This window comes from Channa argus, chromosome 15, assembly GCF_033026475.1.
Source record: "Channa argus isolate prfri chromosome 15, Channa argus male v1.0, whole genome shotgun sequence".
Taxonomy (NCBI): domain Eukaryota; kingdom Metazoa; phylum Chordata; class Actinopteri; order Anabantiformes; family Channidae; genus Channa; species Channa argus.
Window position 1 is genome coordinate 284,547 of NC_090211.1, and position 18,018 is coordinate 302,564.

Below are 18,018 nucleotides of genomic sequence, written 5' to 3' on the forward strand. Positions count from 1 at the left end.
ACAGACAAATTACTCGTTTGTGTACTAAAGCCCGGTGTGGTCTACCAGATATAAGAAGACATGGCAGCAATGTAAAAGAATCCAATGGCCGATTTTGTGACCAACCCTTGCACATTTGAGTTTCCAATCTTCGTAAGGGAAATAATAGTGGGAATATCCTATTCTATGTAACCCATTGGAAAGAAAAAGTAGCAAAGTCCATGATAACTACAGAAGTGTGACCAAAACATACAAAACAATTGACAGTTAATTTTTAATTGACTGATTACATCTGAATGTCAGTGATAGTTCTGCACACTGGTGCACTACTGGGTGAAACAGACTACATCAAATAAGGACATTAATGTCATCTTTTGCTCTCAAAGAAATGTTTTGTTTTCATAATAAAACATAAATTATTGTTTGTAGGGATAATAATCAAAACTGTTTTATTCTCCAGACTTAATACTGTACATTTTTGCAGTCAGAAAATTAATTAAAATAAGGGTTGTGATACCACTCTCTGGAACAAATGAAGGTAACCACTTGTACTGGACCATGGCATGTGTCAGCTATACCTACTATGACATCAAGCTCATTACTGAATCAAAACAGCAGGTTTAAACTCTCTCTCTGTCTCTCTCTCAAAAAAAAAATAAAAGAAAACTCTTTCAGTTATGTCTTTAGTATGTTTGGTCTCTGACTGCTATCCTAAAAACTAATTACATATTCCCCATAGTCCATAACTCTGCTGCTGTAAGAAGGTGTCTAGATTCCAAGGTATACAAACTGAAGCCCCTTGTCTGGGGGGGTAATTGGTAATTCTGCCATCTTTTGTGCAACACCACATTCTCAAACCACTTGGATCATGACTCATGTTCATGCTGCTAACTCAACATTTCCTGTTCCTGAGAAAACCGTCTACTTTACAGAATCCTCAAAGAGGCACAATGAAAGAGGCATTTGTTCTGCTTTAACATTACACTATGCAAACATCTCTCAAATGGCACTCAAACATAACTCCTAAACGTAGTACCAACACTAAGAGAAAAGTATATAGTCATATACAAATATATAGTCCAATTAAAGCTCAGTTATCAATAAAGCCTCATTTCACAGTTTTATTGCAAATAAAAATGGCTGAAGTAAACTAGATAGGTTAGGTATGGTAATATGTACTGTAAATACTTGAACACAGTAGTGTTCAAGTGACATAAAGGTCATTGATCTCAAGTTCTGTCAACACTGGCAACCCCACAATTTAAAGTGATTTAACAGGACAGGAGCAGACTTTCTTAAGTGAAAAAAAAATATATATTTCAAACCTATTACAACTTAGGACACTGAAATAACCACTTTATCTTATTTTAACCTATAGAATATGAATTTATCTAACTATATTTTACTAAAAATATGTATAAAGCTTATCTTAATCTGAAGAGGTGCAGTGTGATCCTCCTGTGGCATTAGATTCATTAAACAGCACTGGCAACAGTTATTATTCACAGATATTCATTTGAGGGACGCTCGCTCTTTTAAGCACTCAGAGAAATTACTAATTTCATTTCATAAAGATTTTTTTCGAATCTTGACAAATAAATGAAGAGGTTTCAAATTAGGTTTTAGAGAATACCAAATAGAATTTGAGAATATTTTTAATTTCATAACAATGACCACCTGAAGCACTGGGAAAAAAGCAATGTGAAGCATAGAGTAGCATCGACAATAGAGTTCATTAATCCACTCTGCTCATGTGCTAATTTAAGTTGCATATTGTAGCTTTAATACAAATTGCTTTTCACAAGCTATTTGATCCAAATACTGGATACCCAGGTTCAAAATTATTACATTTGTTAGCTTAATTTATTATGTATTTGCATTACTGAGTACAGACATTGGTTACAAAGCAACTTTCGTTAATTTAATATCGACAACAGAAACCACTTAACACAGGCATCAGCACAGGCTAAAAAGGAAAAGCTTCCAGTTAAATATTTTGTATGCCAACAGTTGATAATGACAAATTGTGTCAGAGTTTTACAAATCTATCAGCAATCAAGAAGAAAGAATGTAACCATTAGAATGAAAAAGGAACAGAAGAGATGCTGGATGGTGCAGCAGAGTTTTAAAACTGAACTATGGACAAGACACACACTGTTTACAGACTGTCTGGAACTCTGATGTTTTTACTTATCACATATTAGCCTCATAGGTAACACAGGTGAAACTCTTGCAGCCGGAGTTTCTCAGTGTTATAAACTGATTTCATTTACAGTGCCTCATCGAACAATCCAGGGTCTGACAGTGTTGTGATGCTGACAAACAATGTTGGTATTTTTTGTCAGATTTTTCTAACCCATTCCTTCTTTAAACGTACTACACATAACATTTTAAACAGACATCAGACATTAAACTGACATCAGTAAACTGAGGACACAGTGAAATGCATTTGCTCGGTGACGTTTAAGATTCACTCATGATGTGCAGTAAGAACTCTCTTTCAGTTTGGTCTGGAATCAAGGCAATCCTGATTTGCTTATGCCGAGCTGTCATTGAACCCGATCACAGCATATTGGTATGATGTTAGCTTTTTTTCAACTTTTCTTTACACATCACTGAGGTCCTTTTGTTTCCTTGGACGATAAATGGCAGCTGTCATTGGCAGAGGGATTTTTCACTGGTAGTGGGAATGCGGCATAAGGGCCATGACACACTAAACAGTCAACAATGACAGATACCACTCCTCAGTTTAGCAAAATCAGTGCACAGAAGAGCACAGTATTAACAACACCAGTACAATTTCTAACCTCTCCTCAGATAAATCCTTGATTAGTAGTTAAGGTGTGAATATTATAAGTTAATTCTGATGGATCCTTTATTGTTTCTCTGAAACAAGAGCAGAACATACATGCAACTTAGACATTGGCTGTAGTCTTTCTGGTGTGCTCATGTGCCATTTGTTGGCTAGACAGAACAGGGCATCCCCACTAAGTCTTTGATGTCAGCTTGGTGTGTCACAGCTCTTATGGAGGGCATATGGAGACAACAGCAAATTTACGTTTTGGCCCATCATCAATTAGACAACAACTGTCATCAGAGCCGTCAAGCAGCAGTGTTCCGTCTAAAAGCAGGAAGCTGCTACCTAAAAGTTTTAGGCTTTTTCTTCTTCTTCTTTTCCTTTTGGCTGTTCCCTTTCAGGAGTCGCCACAGCGAATCATGTGCCTCCATCTAACCCTGTCCTCTGCATCCTCTTCTGACACCAACTAACTTCATGTCCTCTCTCACTAAATCCATACATCTCCTCTTTGCTCGTCCTCTAGACCTCCTACCTGGCAGCTCCAACCTCAGCATCCTTCTACTGATATATTCACCATCTCTCCTCTGAACATGTCCAAACCACCTCAATCTGGCCTCACTGACTTTATCTCCAACACATCTAACCGTCTAAAGTCCTGCACCTTCTTCACCTCTGCTCCCTGCAACCTCATCATTCCATCTGGGTCACTCTTATTGAACACATGTATTCCGTCTTTAGCTTCATTCCTCTTTTCCAGAGCAGAGCTCTACCTCTCTAGATTTTCCTATACATGATCCCACTGTAAAGCACAATGTAATCTGCAAACATTCAAGGAGATTCCTGTCTAACCTCATCATCACAACATACATATACAATACCACAGCTCCTCTCTTGGCACCCTAGGATAAGCTTTCTCTAAATCTACGAAGACACAATACAACTCCCTATGACCTTCTCTGTATTTCTCCATCAGCATCCTCAAAGCAAATACTGCATCTGTTGGACTCTTTCTAGGCATGAAACCATATTGCTGCTCACAAATGTTCACCTCTGCCCTTAGCCGAGCTTCCACTACTCTTTCCCACAACTTCATTGTTTGGCTCATCAGCTTTATTCCTCTGTAGTTGCCACAGCTCTGCACATCTCCCTTGTTCTTAAAAATAAGCACCAGTACACTTCTCCTCCAGTCCTCAGCATCCTCTCACTCTCCAAGATCTTGTTAAACAAACAAGTCACAAACTCTACTGCCACCTCTCCTAGACACTTCCATACCTCCACAGGTTTGTCATCAGGACCAACTGCCTTTTCACTCTTCATCCTCTTCAACGTCCTCCTCACTTCACTCTTACTAATTCATGCTCCACACCAGTCACCTCTTCTACTCTTCGTTCCCTTTCATTTTCCTCATTCATCAACTCTTCAAAGTTCTCCTTCCATCTTCCCATCACACTCATGGCACCTGTCAATACATTTCCATCCTTATCTTTAATCTCCCTAACCTGATGCACATCCTTCCCATCTCTATCTTAGTCTCGCCAATCTGTACAAATCCAACTCTCCCCTTTTAGTGTCCAACCTAGCATACAAGTCCTCATATGCTCTTTTTTTGTTGTACCTTACGCTGCACGTCCCTGTACTCCTGTCTACTCTCAATGTCCTACTTCTTCTTAGCTAAATTCTATCTCTGTATACACTACTAAACTTCCTCGTTCCACCACCAAGTCTCCTTGTCCACTTTCCTGAATACACCCCGAGTACCCTCCTACCTGTCCCCCTGATCACATTATTTGTAGTGGTCCAGTCATCTGGAAGCACCTCCAGACCACCCAGAGTCTCTCACAGTTCCTCCCTGAAAACTACACTACATTCTTCCTTTTTCAACTTCCACCACTTAGTAATCTGCTCAGCCTCTGTCCTCTTCATCTTCCGCACAACCAGAGTCATTTTACACATCACCATGCTGTGTTGTCTGGCTAGACTCTCCCTTACCAATACTTTACAGTCACTGATATCTTTCGGATTACAGCATCGGCATAAGATTTAGTCCACCTGAGTGCTTCTACCTCTACTCTTATATGTCACACTATGTTCCTGCCTCTTTTGGAAGAAAGTGAAATCTTGGATTGAGCATAACCGTAACATAACGGTTAACAAAGCTGAAGACAGTTTCAGTGTGGACTACACGCACACTGAAACTTGTCTTCTCACCTTTCAGTGAGAAATACAACTTACCTAGATTTTGACTGAAAGGCATTACTATACATAAGTGGGTGCATGTGGCTCAGGAGGTGGAACAGACATCTGCCAAACCCCAGATCATTGGTTTGCGTCCCGATTCCCCCTGTCACATCTCAAATTGTCCTTGAGACACTGAACCACAATTTAGTTGCTCCCAGTGAGTGCAGGCCAAATGCAAAAGCAGCCCCTCCACTGGTGTGTGATAGTAAGTGGAAATGGTTAAATGAGAAGCTGTGTAAAGTGCTTTGGATTCCAGTAAGGTAGAATCTCCCTCTCTCTTCTGGATAGATAGTGCAGACCATTTACCATTTGGTGAGATTAAACTTTTCATCATAACACATTAAAGCATGATTATGTTAATGCAACATTAAGTAACATCAACCAACAGAAGACTTACAATCTGTTTCTCTGTGTACTTGTTGGAGCTCAGGAGGTTGACCGCCTCCATGTGTCCAAAGTCAATGTCATGGCCGAGGAGGAAGATGAAAAGCAGCTTGCAGACATACTTCTTCTTGCTGTAGCCATCCAGAGCCTTGTCCCCTTTAAACTTGGAACGAATATTGGCCAGCTCTTTATTGATTCGCTTAATCTCAGCTTCCTTGCTCTTACCTGATAAAGGAGTATAAAGGGACAATGTCAGCATTTACAATTTTGAGTCATACAGTCTTGGTTCATATTCTATACACTGTGGGCTAATAATGCCCCCAATTTACTCACAGCTTTAAATACAACACACATCTGTTGACTAGACTTCACAGGAAAAAGCATACAAATAGTTGCAGCACCAGCAGTAAGGCTGTAATTTGTATATCCATTACAATAACTAATCCATACTAAAAAAAACTAAAACAGACAGTCTCATTGTAGCATTAATTGTCATAGCCATGTGTGGGGGCCTTAACTTTAGCATGCCTCTGTCAGCAGACAGCAGCTGAAGGCATGTCATTTTCTTATTAGCAGATGGAAACACCTGCACAGCTGGGAATGATGGACAAATCCTTTTGCAAAAGCCTTCAATGCAAGATATCTTTTCAAAATGAGAAACGAGCCAAGCAACTGGGAATTAGTAGCCCACTGTCAAAGGTTTAACTTTTGAATACTGTTTTAGTACAATGAATTTACTTCTATGTTTTAGACTCCGATAACTACTGGTAAGTCATTATGGATAAAAGCATCTGTAAAGTTAGTAAATGTAAATATGCGTTTTCTGCACAGCGATAAATAATGATTTATCTAGCAAGGGGCAGCAAGCATTCATGATGAAAATGATAAAAGAAGCACTTTCAGGGCACCTCATAAATAAAGATTGAGGATGTTTATTATAACTACAGTACAGAAATATGATTTCTGGTGAATCAATGCCATTTTTAGTCCAGGGTGACTAATACAATTTATATTTTACAATATATAACATAACTTAAAGCTTATAAAGAAAGAGAGATCGTGTTTTGTTTACATAACAACTGTTCCCACAAAATGAAATTGTTTGAAGTAATAATAAACACTAACTAAGCCTAGGAAAAAGTTGGTTTATAGTTCTGTAACTACTAGAAAACACAGGAATCAAAAAGCTTAGCTAAACTATTTCTGTGTAAAGTAATTACTGGGTACACTGCTGTTAAAAAAATATTGTTGTAGGAGGCAATAGGGTAAGCAGCTACAGGAGAAACTGTTTAGAGATAAATAAGCAGATGAAGGGTTGGGTTCCAGTAGATGTTTCCATTTTGGATCTGATGCCAGGTTGAAGAAAAATAAAACTTGGATTTGCAAAGCTAAGCCTAACAATCCCCTGTAGAATCTGTTGTTTTTCCTCAATGTTTTGTGTAGCTGTGGGGTATATGATGATATACAAAAGTTCCTGCCATCTCAATTTAATGGACACTAAACGCTTTCTTTCTACAAATGGAACCTGTAGACAAAACGGCCAAAATCCATTTAATACCAAGAACACGTTATAACTACCAACCATTGTTAAAGTCATCACCACATAGTTAGGAGTCCCTAAAATCAGGTCAATTTGGTTATGATTAAGACGTGGCCAGAAAATTTGGCTGAATAAACATTTTAACATTTTTACTTTTAAAAAAATTCAACATCAGTTGATGGAAACAAATTTGTGGACTTTTGGACATATACATTCAGAAAAGTATAACTTACATTTAAGGTTCCCCCAACAATTTTCAAAGAGATAACAATAATCTGTCTGATGTAATTTGTCCATGAAAATAATTTTCTTTAAACAATCTTTAAATATGCTAATAATCTTGATTTCATGTACAGAGAAGGTCTGGCAGTAAAGAAAAGAATGTCTGACCAACATGTTTCATGGTCTGACATGTTACCCAGTGGTGCAAAGATCCAACTTGGCACCTGGACCATCAACTATTCAGATCAGAGGTCACTGTTACTACCTGTCACCTATTATAAAAGTAATACATCTTATCATATTACCGTTATATTTGTAAACTGACCTGCTTAAAATGCATCCCTACATTACAAGAACTGATTGCTAATAGCAAAAACTAGATCTTACCAAGCCCTTACACGACACTGACCTCAAAAGTGGCATGCTCATTAGAGGCAAAGTCAGAACTTCTTTTACTGTCAAATGTTGGGAGCGATCCGTTGAGACATCTGGATGTCTAATATTGTACAAATGTCTATTATATAACTGTGGTCAAAGTGACAGCAACATTCAAAAACAAAAGGCCTCAATTTCTGCATCTGAGCATCACACTCTTAGTTCTTTTATAGCAAATGATGGTAAAATGGTTATTTTACACGCAACATATTGACAAGTGCTAAGTATAATCGTTGCATTGACAGGTAGTTTACCAGTAAAGTTAGTAAAAATAGACACCAGAGGCGATTAGCGCTCTTTGCGCTGGTGCCCCCATGTCATTTTACTACAGCGTTAACAACTGATACTATTAGCGTTATATGACACAAGTTAGCAAATACAATGAGTAAAAATGTCACTTACAGTTTCTAATGTCCGAAATGAAAACAGCTAATCCGCGCATTCCATCTCCTTTCGACACAGCCGGCATTTTTGCGAGCTTTTTGTCCTCACTTTGGCCTTATCTATCAAAATCAACTGACTCTGATCAGCTTTTCACACTGGACTGGAGTGGAAGATGGCCAACTTGACGTTTAGTAGTAGCTACCCAGCTACTTCGCAGGTCCAGACGTTCGCTACAACTTTATAATTTACTATTACCTACCCGGCTTAATAGATGTTTGTGGGTGGCTAGCTCGGATAGCATTTGCTAGATTAGCTGGATGGCGATGGATCAAGGAGCAGCAACACCAGCAGCAGGATAAGCTAACGTTATCCCTATTAACTGGCTCGTTTCCGCTGGCTATGACGAGCTAACGTTATTTCATTCAATCCGTATCTAGCTAGGATTAGAAGCAACGTGCGTTACTTTGCAATAGTTCACTTAGGTAAAAACCGTCCACTATGTGTATGTCTTAAAGATTTTTGGAGTCAGATGTGTTCATGAAATTTACGTCCGACAATTTAACGTTGAGTTTCTTCGAGTCACGCACCGTAAAGCTAGCTTAACAGCTAGCTAGCTAGCTGGCTAGCAATATAATTCAAATACTGGAGTACATCACCGGTTCAACGGAAGTTTGACGGTTAACTTCGCAGAGCTTTAACTAATAACCAATAATGTGGATTCGTGACCTGGCGCTGTTATCATGTACTAAATGTGCTAAATCATATGTCCTGTATAATTGATGTTCGTTCTAATTCCTCCAGTCCGTAGCTCGGTTAAGGCTCGTGACAGCACAACCAGCAACGTGATCGCGCGACGCAGCCATGCACGCGTACGCTCGTTTCCTTCGGCCGAATACCTACACCGGCAATGATTGGTCCAGTCTGCTGCTATGTCATCGGCCCAGCAGGACTCCTAACCTCAACCCGGTCAGACTTGAAGAATGATGCTGCGTTGTAGACAGCTCGGAACTCAAAATCCCACGTGAAATACCTTATAATGTGTTGCTTCTAAATGTTGTGGTGGAAAGGCATCAGCCATACGCACTGTCCATCATGACCAGCATTTTCCCATGCTGACTCCTGATTTTCACAAAATTACTATCATCAAGCGGTGATGTACATGTTTTGGCTGTATATTGCAACGGCTCTGCAAACCGGTGCTGCAAAACCTAAGTTTAACTTAACTTTAAACAATGCCGACTTCACCGTGAAAATATGCCATAATGTTAAGTGAATGCAAATCAAAAAGAAAACGCATTTATAACTACTAACTTTAATTACAACATAACAATTCAAATACCAAAAGTATCCACAAAATAGACTATCAATGGAATTATTTTAATTACAGAACTTGGCAGTTTTAACAACAGATCCTGTGTTTCCCACAACACCAAAGTAGACCGTTTTTTGTTATCTCTTGCAGTTTTGATAAGGGGCCATTGTATACTCCTCATGCCTTTATCTGCACCAGTCAGACACATTGTGAAGCGCGTCTTTCCAAGTATTATGATTTGAGACCATCCATTCAGAAATCTACTAAGTAACTATGAAAGAACCAGTAGTAATCCCTTCAAGATCTTCACAAATTGATATTGTGCATTGATACATGATTTTGTTTAAATGCCCAAGCTCTACTTTATATAATAGCATACTTTATTTTTATTCAACCTCTAATCTCAGAATAATGTTTTTAAGGTTAATTCTCTGAAATCAACCCAGAAAGATGATCCAAGGCCTGTTTATATTAGTTAAACACTTTAAATATTGGTAATCTTTTTCATATTTTTCAATCAAGTCTCTCTTCTTTAGGGTTGGACTATTTTTCAATCCCACTGACAAATTGTGCATTTTGTATTTAAGAGGCTGTTGCAAGTGTGTTACTATAACAAATAAAGAAATGTACTGTAATTCAGAACATGGTAATATACTGTAAAATAGATAAAAGTAGGAGAACTGTAAAATACCAGTAGATGGCAAACCCATTGCCGGTATTGTGCTGTTTATCTACAAAACAATCATTTACAGTGCACTGCAATTTGAAGCCGAACATGCATAAGACTGTTGACTGAATTAAAGGCATCACTTTCAATCAATCACATGTCGAAGTCTCCTTGATCAAGACACTGAACCCCAACTTAGTTGCTCCTGGTGACTGTTGGCTGCATACCAGCTGCATACATGCATACTGAATACCCACTCCCCCATCGGTGTATGAGTATGTGTGTGTGATTGTGAGTGCAAATGGGTGGATAAGAAGCTGTATAAAGCGCTTTGAGTGCCAATAATTAGAAAAGTGCTATATAAGTGCAGACCATCTGTATTTTTTATTGTCTGTATTGTATACATCGATATATTTTGCCAATAAAGAGAATTATATCCCATTCCATTGAATAATGGAATGGAATATAATTCCCATTAGGGAATATCCCTGACTGTGGAACAGGAGATAGAGCAGTTGTCCACCAACCCCAGGGTTGTTGGTTCAATCCCCAGCTCCTAATTTTACATGTTGAAGTGTCCTTGAGCAAGACACTGAACCCATTCTGTGTATGTGTGATCTGAGTGCAAATGGGTGAAGAAGAAGCAGTGTAAAGTGCTTTTGTGCAATAGGTAGAAAAACAGACAATTTAGGACTGTCAAAATGTAAGACTTTTTGCTAGTTGTCCGTCTATATAAAAACATACAAAAAGTATAGCCAACCTACTTGCTGTCGGCTCAAAGCAAACATTAATATAATTTCATAAAATCCTATTAGATATAATGGGCTTCATTTTTCATTATAGAAATAGTAATTTTGCTTATGTAACGCTCATTTTCTAATTATTGTGTTTGCATAAAATGTTAAATATTATAAAAATCCCCCCCTGTGTGCGTCATTTGATAAACTAAGTTAACGTGGTCGGTGGTCAACGTTGCTGCCATCATGGTAAGAAACAGGTGTATGATCGTTTGCGTGACCTGGATCTTCCAATACCCAAGTAGTGGAAGATAAATGAGATATAGTAGTACAACAGTAATCTTGGTTATACAACCGTATATTATATATTAATCATCCACTCTTTATAAAAACGACAAATTTCAGTCGGTTGACAAATGTAAACGTTATAGTGCTTTTATTGCAGTAATACCAGAGTTCCTGCGTTTCCAGGCTGTCCCCGACCTCCCTAATATGGCGGCGTTAAGTACGTCCCAATAGGCAACGCGGTATACACGTATATTATCTATGGTTTGGCCACTACATGGGCCATTACAATAAAACTCCTTCCCAAACGTTTGTGTCTCTGTCGAAGTTTAACAATTCCACATGTATTCCATTATTGTTTCTTTTCGTATTTCGAAGCAGAATATACAAAGTTTCTGAATTCGAACAAACCATTCAACAACATGTAGGTGGCGTCTATATTTTCGTCCAATCAGAAATTAAAAGCTTTCTGTCGTGGGCGTGGTTAGGCTAGACTTTCAAGCTCGCGCAGTGAGGTAGAAGATCGAAATGGCGGCGCCAACAGAGAGGATGGAGGTAAGGATAATTTGGACATATAAATATCTCTATTTTCAAGTTATTGTATTTGTATTATTTTCATTATAGCAGCAAACGTGTTGAATATTGTTACTCGGTGCTAACAACTCGGTTTTTGTCGTTACCTACGTCCTACGTAGTGATGCATCCATTTTAACTTGGCTAACGTTATAAGCTTAGCTGTTTTAGCTCATTCATTTAGCCTTGCATGCTGTCCAGAGATAAACTATTAATTTTATCGTTAAGCAATTTCAAGTTTGTCAGTCTGAAATAATGCCCAACGCTGCAAATTCATTTTTAGGCAATGGCCGTGAGCGGAAACATTGTTAGAGCTAGTGCAAAAGCCGGCTGGGAAGTCTGTGCGACCGCATGGGTACAAACGTGTTAGCTTTATGGCTAGTCGGCTATCGTTAGATCAGCATAGATGTTGTCTGTTTTTTCAATATTTTTATAATGAGAAGGTGTTGTTTTGCCTCCAGCGTTTGATTCGCTCGGTGAAGACATTTTCCCATGATTTTGATTTGTTAGTCGCATAAACGTATGTTTAGCTGACATTGTTACATCATGGTTCCTTGATGGCTGGCTATGATAACTAAGTCCACACGTGAACACACAGCATGACCTTTTTTTTTTCCAAGTCAAATTAAAATTTTAACAAATTGAGAAATAGTTTTTAAGTAACATTAAAATTAAGTCTAGAATGTCTACAACGCATTCGCAACTATAACACGAAGAAGCAAGAACACAAAGAAAGGGTCGCTTTGCAACGTAACATTCCTCCACCTTTCCACTTAACCATCGAACTGGATGCCAATTTCAGCCTAATCTGTACTTGATAGTTTAAATAGTCCACGTGTAAAGGCCTGTTAGTTACATGTATTTCTTATGGGTTAGTTTTTCCTATCTTGGCGGCTCCAGAAGAAGGCCAAGATCCCAGCAGAGTACTATCAACCATGTGCTCCCTGTTGTGCTGAGAGAGAAAAGGAGACTAGTCCTTTATACCTGAAAGTAGTTCATTTAAACACTTACCAGTCTAGTAGGACTTGAGTTGATAAAGTACAAATTGCTTAACTCGCTTATCGTTTCCAACTCATACAAATATATAATATAGATTGCTGTTTTATTAGAGCTTTCCAGTCATCCAGGTCCTGTTGTTTCCTAATGGCATATTTTATTGCAACTGGACTTGTCTGAGGCCCTTAAACCACTTAAACATATTCAGTTCTAAACTGGTTTTATCTTATATAAACAGCCATTGGTTTCATACAGTTAACATTGTGTGGGATTATACTGTTAGTAATATAGAGTTGCATAATCCAAACTTGTATTGTTTTGGTGTCTAATTAGCATTTAAGTGCATAATATGCAAACTGTTATCTTAACACCCACAATAACACATTACAATCTTTAATTTTAAATTCTAAAAGGTGTTAAATGACACCTGACATTGACACCTGTCTCATGTAGATTGCTCGTGTAAGGTGCTGCTTAAGTATATTGCCGCCTTTTGATAATCTGACCAGTGAAATGTGATGTTGAAATGCACTGGAACATGGAAATGCTCCTCTTTTCTGAGCTTAGCAAATTAGCCCATTACCACATCAAGCTCTAATTGTGTGTATGTCCTTGATGAGGTTTCTCAGGGGGAGAGCTCAGCCAAGCCTGCAGCTGAGGATATGACATCAAAGGACTACTACTTTGACTCATACGCCCACTTTGGCATCCATGAGGTAATTTCCTTTTAGCGCAACAAACCCCACTATAGCATCATATTCTGGGTGTCATATGTGAAGTTTTTTTCTCTTTGTGCCTTAACTTTTCTACAATGGGGGCTTTTTTTTGCTTCTGTAGGAGATGCTGAAAGATGAGGTGCGCACTCTGACCTACCGCAATTCCATGTTCCACAACAAGCATCTGTTTAAGGATAAGGTGGTGCTAGATGTGGGCAGTGGGACAGGCATCCTCTCCATGTTTGCTGCCAAAGCCGGAGCAAAGAAGGTTATAGGGGTATGTGTTGAGTAAAATCACAACTGATGGACTTAACTGGACTTAATAAATGCAGTACGCACATCACAATGCCCTGTTTATAGTTGGCAGCAAGTAGAGCAGTGTTTTAATTCAGATGTTGTTTGGTTCTGTCTTAATAGATTGAGTGCAGCAGCATCTCAGATTATGCTGTGAAAATCATCAAGGCCAACAAGCTGGATGAGGGTGAGTAAGTTATCCTGTCATAGGATAACAAATGTATTGGTTTTTGGAGGGGACCGGGAATGAGACCTGTGATTCATCCACTGACTTCTGCTTGTGTCTGCAGTTGTGACCATCATTAAAGGGAAGGTGGAGGAGGTAGAGCTGCCTGTGGAGGGAGTAGACATCATTATATCAGAGTGGATGGGCTATTGCCTCTTCTATGAGTCCATGCTCAATACAGTCATTTATGCCAGGGACAAATGGCTGGTATGTGTATATATTTATATATATAAATAGTGTGTCTGTGTGTAGTGGCCTTTAACATAATTAAAACAGAGTGACTACAGGCCCCTAGTATTAAGTTTTTAATTCAGATCTAATAGGTCTTATGTGGTTTTAGTCACATTGGACAAGAATTTTGTCTAGTCTGACAGACATAATAATAATAATAATTATTAATATTAATAAAATTTAGGTATGTGCTATATTTCTAAACTAAGGCGCTGCTAAGCCATCTGCTAACTAGTTTATAAAATGAGAGAGAACTTTTTTGGGGTGCAGAAGTTAAGAAATGTCAGAAATGTAGGTAACCAGTGGAATGTCTGCTCTGAATGTGTCTCTCTCTCTTTTTTTTTTTTTAATTATTATTATTATTCCCTTTCCCCATCACTCTAAAACACACAGAAACCAGACGGGCTAATTTTTCCAGACAGAGCGACCCTCTATGTCACAGCCATTGAAGACAGGCAGTACAAGGACTACAAGATCCACTGTGAGTAGTCTTTTGCCTGACCCAGCTTATAACGATGACTGACACAGTTTTACATACCTGGAGGTTATCTTTGGTTTTGGGAGGCATCTGGTTGCCCAGCTTTGAGATATGTGTGTTCATTCCCAGAGTATAAAACGGGAGTAATCTGCAAAAAACCTTTTCATTGCACAAGACTGGACACTGTAATGAACATTGAGTTTCCTTTTCTAATAAGTATGTCTTTTATGCTTCTGTCAGGGTGGGAAAATGTGTATGGGTTTGACATGTCATGCATCAAGGAGGTGGCAATTAAGGAGCCCCTGGTTGATGTGGTGGACCCCAAGCAGCTGGTCAGCAGCGCTTGTCTGATCAAGGTGGGTGGATGACCGATCTAGTGTGATACTGTGTCTCTGTAATTACACTGGGACCGAAGTATGTTTGTACTTTGCTATGGAAGAGTTGTGTCTGTTTGTGTTTACTGAATTTTAACATGTTTGGTGTGGCACTGTGTGTGGGTGTGTTTGTTTAGGAGGTGGACATCTACACGGTGAAGGCTGAGGACCTGACCTTCACCTCACCATTCTGCCTGCAAGTGAAGAGGAACGACTACATCCACGCTCTGGTCACCTACTTCAACATTGAGTTTACCCGCTGTCACAAGAGGACCGGCTTCTCCACCAGTCAGTCTGCTCCCTAACACTCCTGTAGTGTTTTCAGTTTTAGATCATGGGAGTGCTAGTTTTCCACATGTTAAGACTAAACCATTGATTAACTTGGTTAAAATAATGAAGGTAGCAATGTACTTTATAGGTTGGTAATGTGGTAATAATCCTGGAATAATGTTATAATGAGGTTATAGGGGGTTAAGGAAACAATATTTTCGTAATGTAAAAGTGTTATGCTGAAAAATATCACGTTAACTGCTTAAGTAATAGCTGATATAAGCACGGGAAAAATCTAGGTAATAGGCAAAAAAACCATGTAATAATTCAGAACCTCAACAGCACCTGAAAACAACCTAGTAATTTCTTTGTAAAAACTTACATGAGAGCTGGAAAATGTAACTCCCAAGTGACACCTTTTATAAATGATTAAATTATCAACTGATAATTATGATAGAAGCAGTATAGATATTGTAAAATTTTAATACTGACACACAAAGGAAAAAGCACAGATCCGGTTATTTAGATTAGAAATAATAAAGATTTGGTGACAGCAGAGGCAAACTGTGTGTCTCTGTACTATTAACACAGTCATTAGGAGTTAGGTCCATGTTCACAATTAGGTGTATATGTTTTGTTTGTTTTTCCTTAAGTAAATCAAGTTGTACACCTATCAGCCACAACATTGAAACCACCAGGTGGAGATAACGTTTCTGTAAACATTGCTTTTTTTAATGACATCAGTCAGTCTGTAGTCAGTAGTAGTCGTCATGCTTTTTGTTTTGAAGCTGGACTAAACTCTGGGAAGTATTCTAAATGTATGTGGCCCCACTCCCTCAGGTCCAGAGTCTCCATACACCCACTGGAAGCAGACTGTCTTCTACTTGGATGATTATCTGACTGTTAAGACTGGAGAGGAGATCTTTGGCACCATTAGCATGAAGCCAAATGTCAAGAACAATGTAAGCAGAGCTGTACCAGATACAACTATTCTGTGTGCTTTGATTTCATTGCATGGATTTGTGTGGCATTTCAATACTGCATGTGCTTTGTTGTGCACCTAACGTCTTACTGTGTTGGTTTGCAGAGAGACCTGGACTTCACCATAGACATCGACTTCAAGGGTCAGCTGTGTGAGATGTCAAAGACATCTGAGTACAGGATGCGTTAGAAGTCTCCTCCTTCCCTCTTTGTGTTAGTTTGTCTTTGGTAGAGGGCACATGGTCCTGTTCGACTGGGAGCCTGTACAGTAGTTTGATGCTCCCACGCAGCAACATTTTAAAGACGTTTTTTATTTTCTTGTTCAAACATCATTTAAGGTTTTCACATCATTGGGTTCAACATGCATTGATGTGGTTATTCCTTGTACAGTAGTCACTCAACAGTCTCTTTGACATGTGCCGAGTGTCTTGGGTTTTTCTTTGGGTTTTGCATGTGTCAGATCCATGTAGACACAGAAGGCCCTGCTTGACCCATAATGTAGGCATAGTATTACTGTTGATTCACTATGGCCCTCCACATGTTTACTGCTTCTCTGTTCATTTGGATTCTGGTATGTGGCTCTTTGGAGTTCTGAGTAACCGACAAACCCTGGATCCTGCACTTGTGTTCTAGTTAATAAACACTGTAACTGACAAAAAGAGCATGTTCAGACTAAAAATAGCCACGTATTTTAAAAAAAATAAATAAAATTACAGGTTCTGTTAGTATGAAAGCAGTGCTACAGGTGCCAGTGTGACAAAGTACAAAGCAGAAAGTTGGCTTGTAGGCTGGCGGAAGCACAGCAGCATCTCAGCACCTGTGGTTTGCGCAGGTAAAATAATACACAAGTACATGCACCCTTGCCTTAGAGTGGCCCAGTGTTAAAGGGTAACAGTTGACTGTGATGCAGTAGCAGTGAAGGTCAGTGTGTCATTGTGTGCTCTTCAGCCCCACACTGTTCCAACTGCAGCAACCCAAAGCCATGCTATAGTCATTATTGCAATATTGTTTAGTGATACACAAAACATCAGCATACTGTAACATTTCTGACCTGCAGGAAATAATGTGAAATCATGTGATCTGGAGCTTTCTCGGCATCACCCACAGTTTTTCAGTGGTTTTCAACTTCTAGCAGCTCCAGCATTTCATTTGAGTAGTTTGCATCAACAGAACACATAAATTGACTGTATTTCGTATGCATGCTACTGGTAGACTGCTTTATTTAGTCATTATTTTCAGCGCCAACATACACTACATACCTGACACTGCTCAGAATCTGTATGTATTGTCGGTTTGAGCCACAGCAAATGGAATGCTGCACTCAGCTGAGCCAGCCAACCTGCTGTTTTGTTATTGGGTCTACATAATGTGGATCCAGCTGTCCTCCCTTATTTGGCTTAGCAGGTCCTATTCTGTACAAACATTGGAGTATGTTGAAGTGAAGTCTGTGCTTGATCTAATGAAACCAGATCCTGAGGTCTGTTCCAGCCAGCTCCACAGCTCCATCACATGTCCTGGTGTTTGTCAATAGATTCAATGTGTGTGAGGCAGCAGCTCACACTTAACCACAGTTTGATTTTTCTATTTTGTACCGTTGTTTGTCTGCTGCTTTTTTTTTTTTTTAAACAAACTAATAAACAGTAACAGTAACTTTTTGTGCATCTGATTCCGTGTTGAGTAGTGTCGATTCTCTGTTTCTTTATTATTGTATTACATCACAGAGCTGTACACCCACCATAAACAGAACCTGTTTGCTGATGGGCACAAGTGAGCCAATGTGTCCCTCTCCTTAAAGTTCTACAATAACGCTATAGGTCTATGCTATGACACTGATATGGCATCATGAAAACACCTTGATAAATGAAAAACAGCTACTTTAAGTGATGACCACAATCAGCA

At 39.0% G+C, this 18,018-nt stretch overlaps 2 protein-coding genes across 6 annotated transcripts in view; one reads left to right on the forward strand and one right to left on the reverse strand.

Moving 5' to 3' along the window:
• Positions 1-8,845, reverse strand: part of ap2a1 (adaptor related protein complex 2 subunit alpha 1) — a 28,012-nt gene extending 19,167 nt beyond the window's left edge. Inside the window, exons 1-2 of one of the 4 annotated variants that reach the window (XM_067475926.1) lie at positions 7,998-8,842; positions 5,412-5,623 (exon numbers count right to left, since the gene is read on the reverse strand). In XM_067475926.1, the coding sequence (XP_067332027.1) occupies positions 5,412-5,623; positions 7,998-8,064 (279 nt within the window). In that variant the 5' untranslated portion in view covers positions 8,065-8,842. Of the gene's footprint in view, positions 1-5,411; positions 5,624-7,997 lie in introns of all 4 variants that reach the window. The other 3 variants (XM_067475927.1, XM_067475925.1, XM_067475924.1) reach the window with 3 other exon arrangements.
• A 2,544-nt stretch (positions 8,846-11,389) lies between these two features.
• Positions 11,390-17,785, forward strand: prmt1 (protein arginine methyltransferase 1). Of its 2 annotated transcripts, none has more exons than XM_067475928.1 (10): positions 11,390-11,535; positions 13,170-13,265; positions 13,387-13,542; positions 13,683-13,746; positions 13,850-13,992; positions 14,410-14,497; positions 14,735-14,850; positions 15,006-15,156; positions 15,979-16,100; positions 16,226-17,785. In XM_067475928.1, the coding sequence occupies exons 1-10, from the start codon at positions 11,509-11,511 to the stop codon at positions 16,307-16,309; spliced, it is 1,047 nt and encodes a 348-aa protein (XP_067332029.1). In that variant the 5' UTR covers positions 11,390-11,508; the 3' UTR covers positions 16,310-17,785. The 2 variants fall into 2 exon arrangements, with proteins under 2 accessions (XP_067332029.1, XP_067332030.1); XM_067475929.1 differs by having other exon boundaries at positions 11,420-11,535; positions 13,179-13,265.
• Positions 17,786-18,018: the final 233 nt, after the last annotated feature.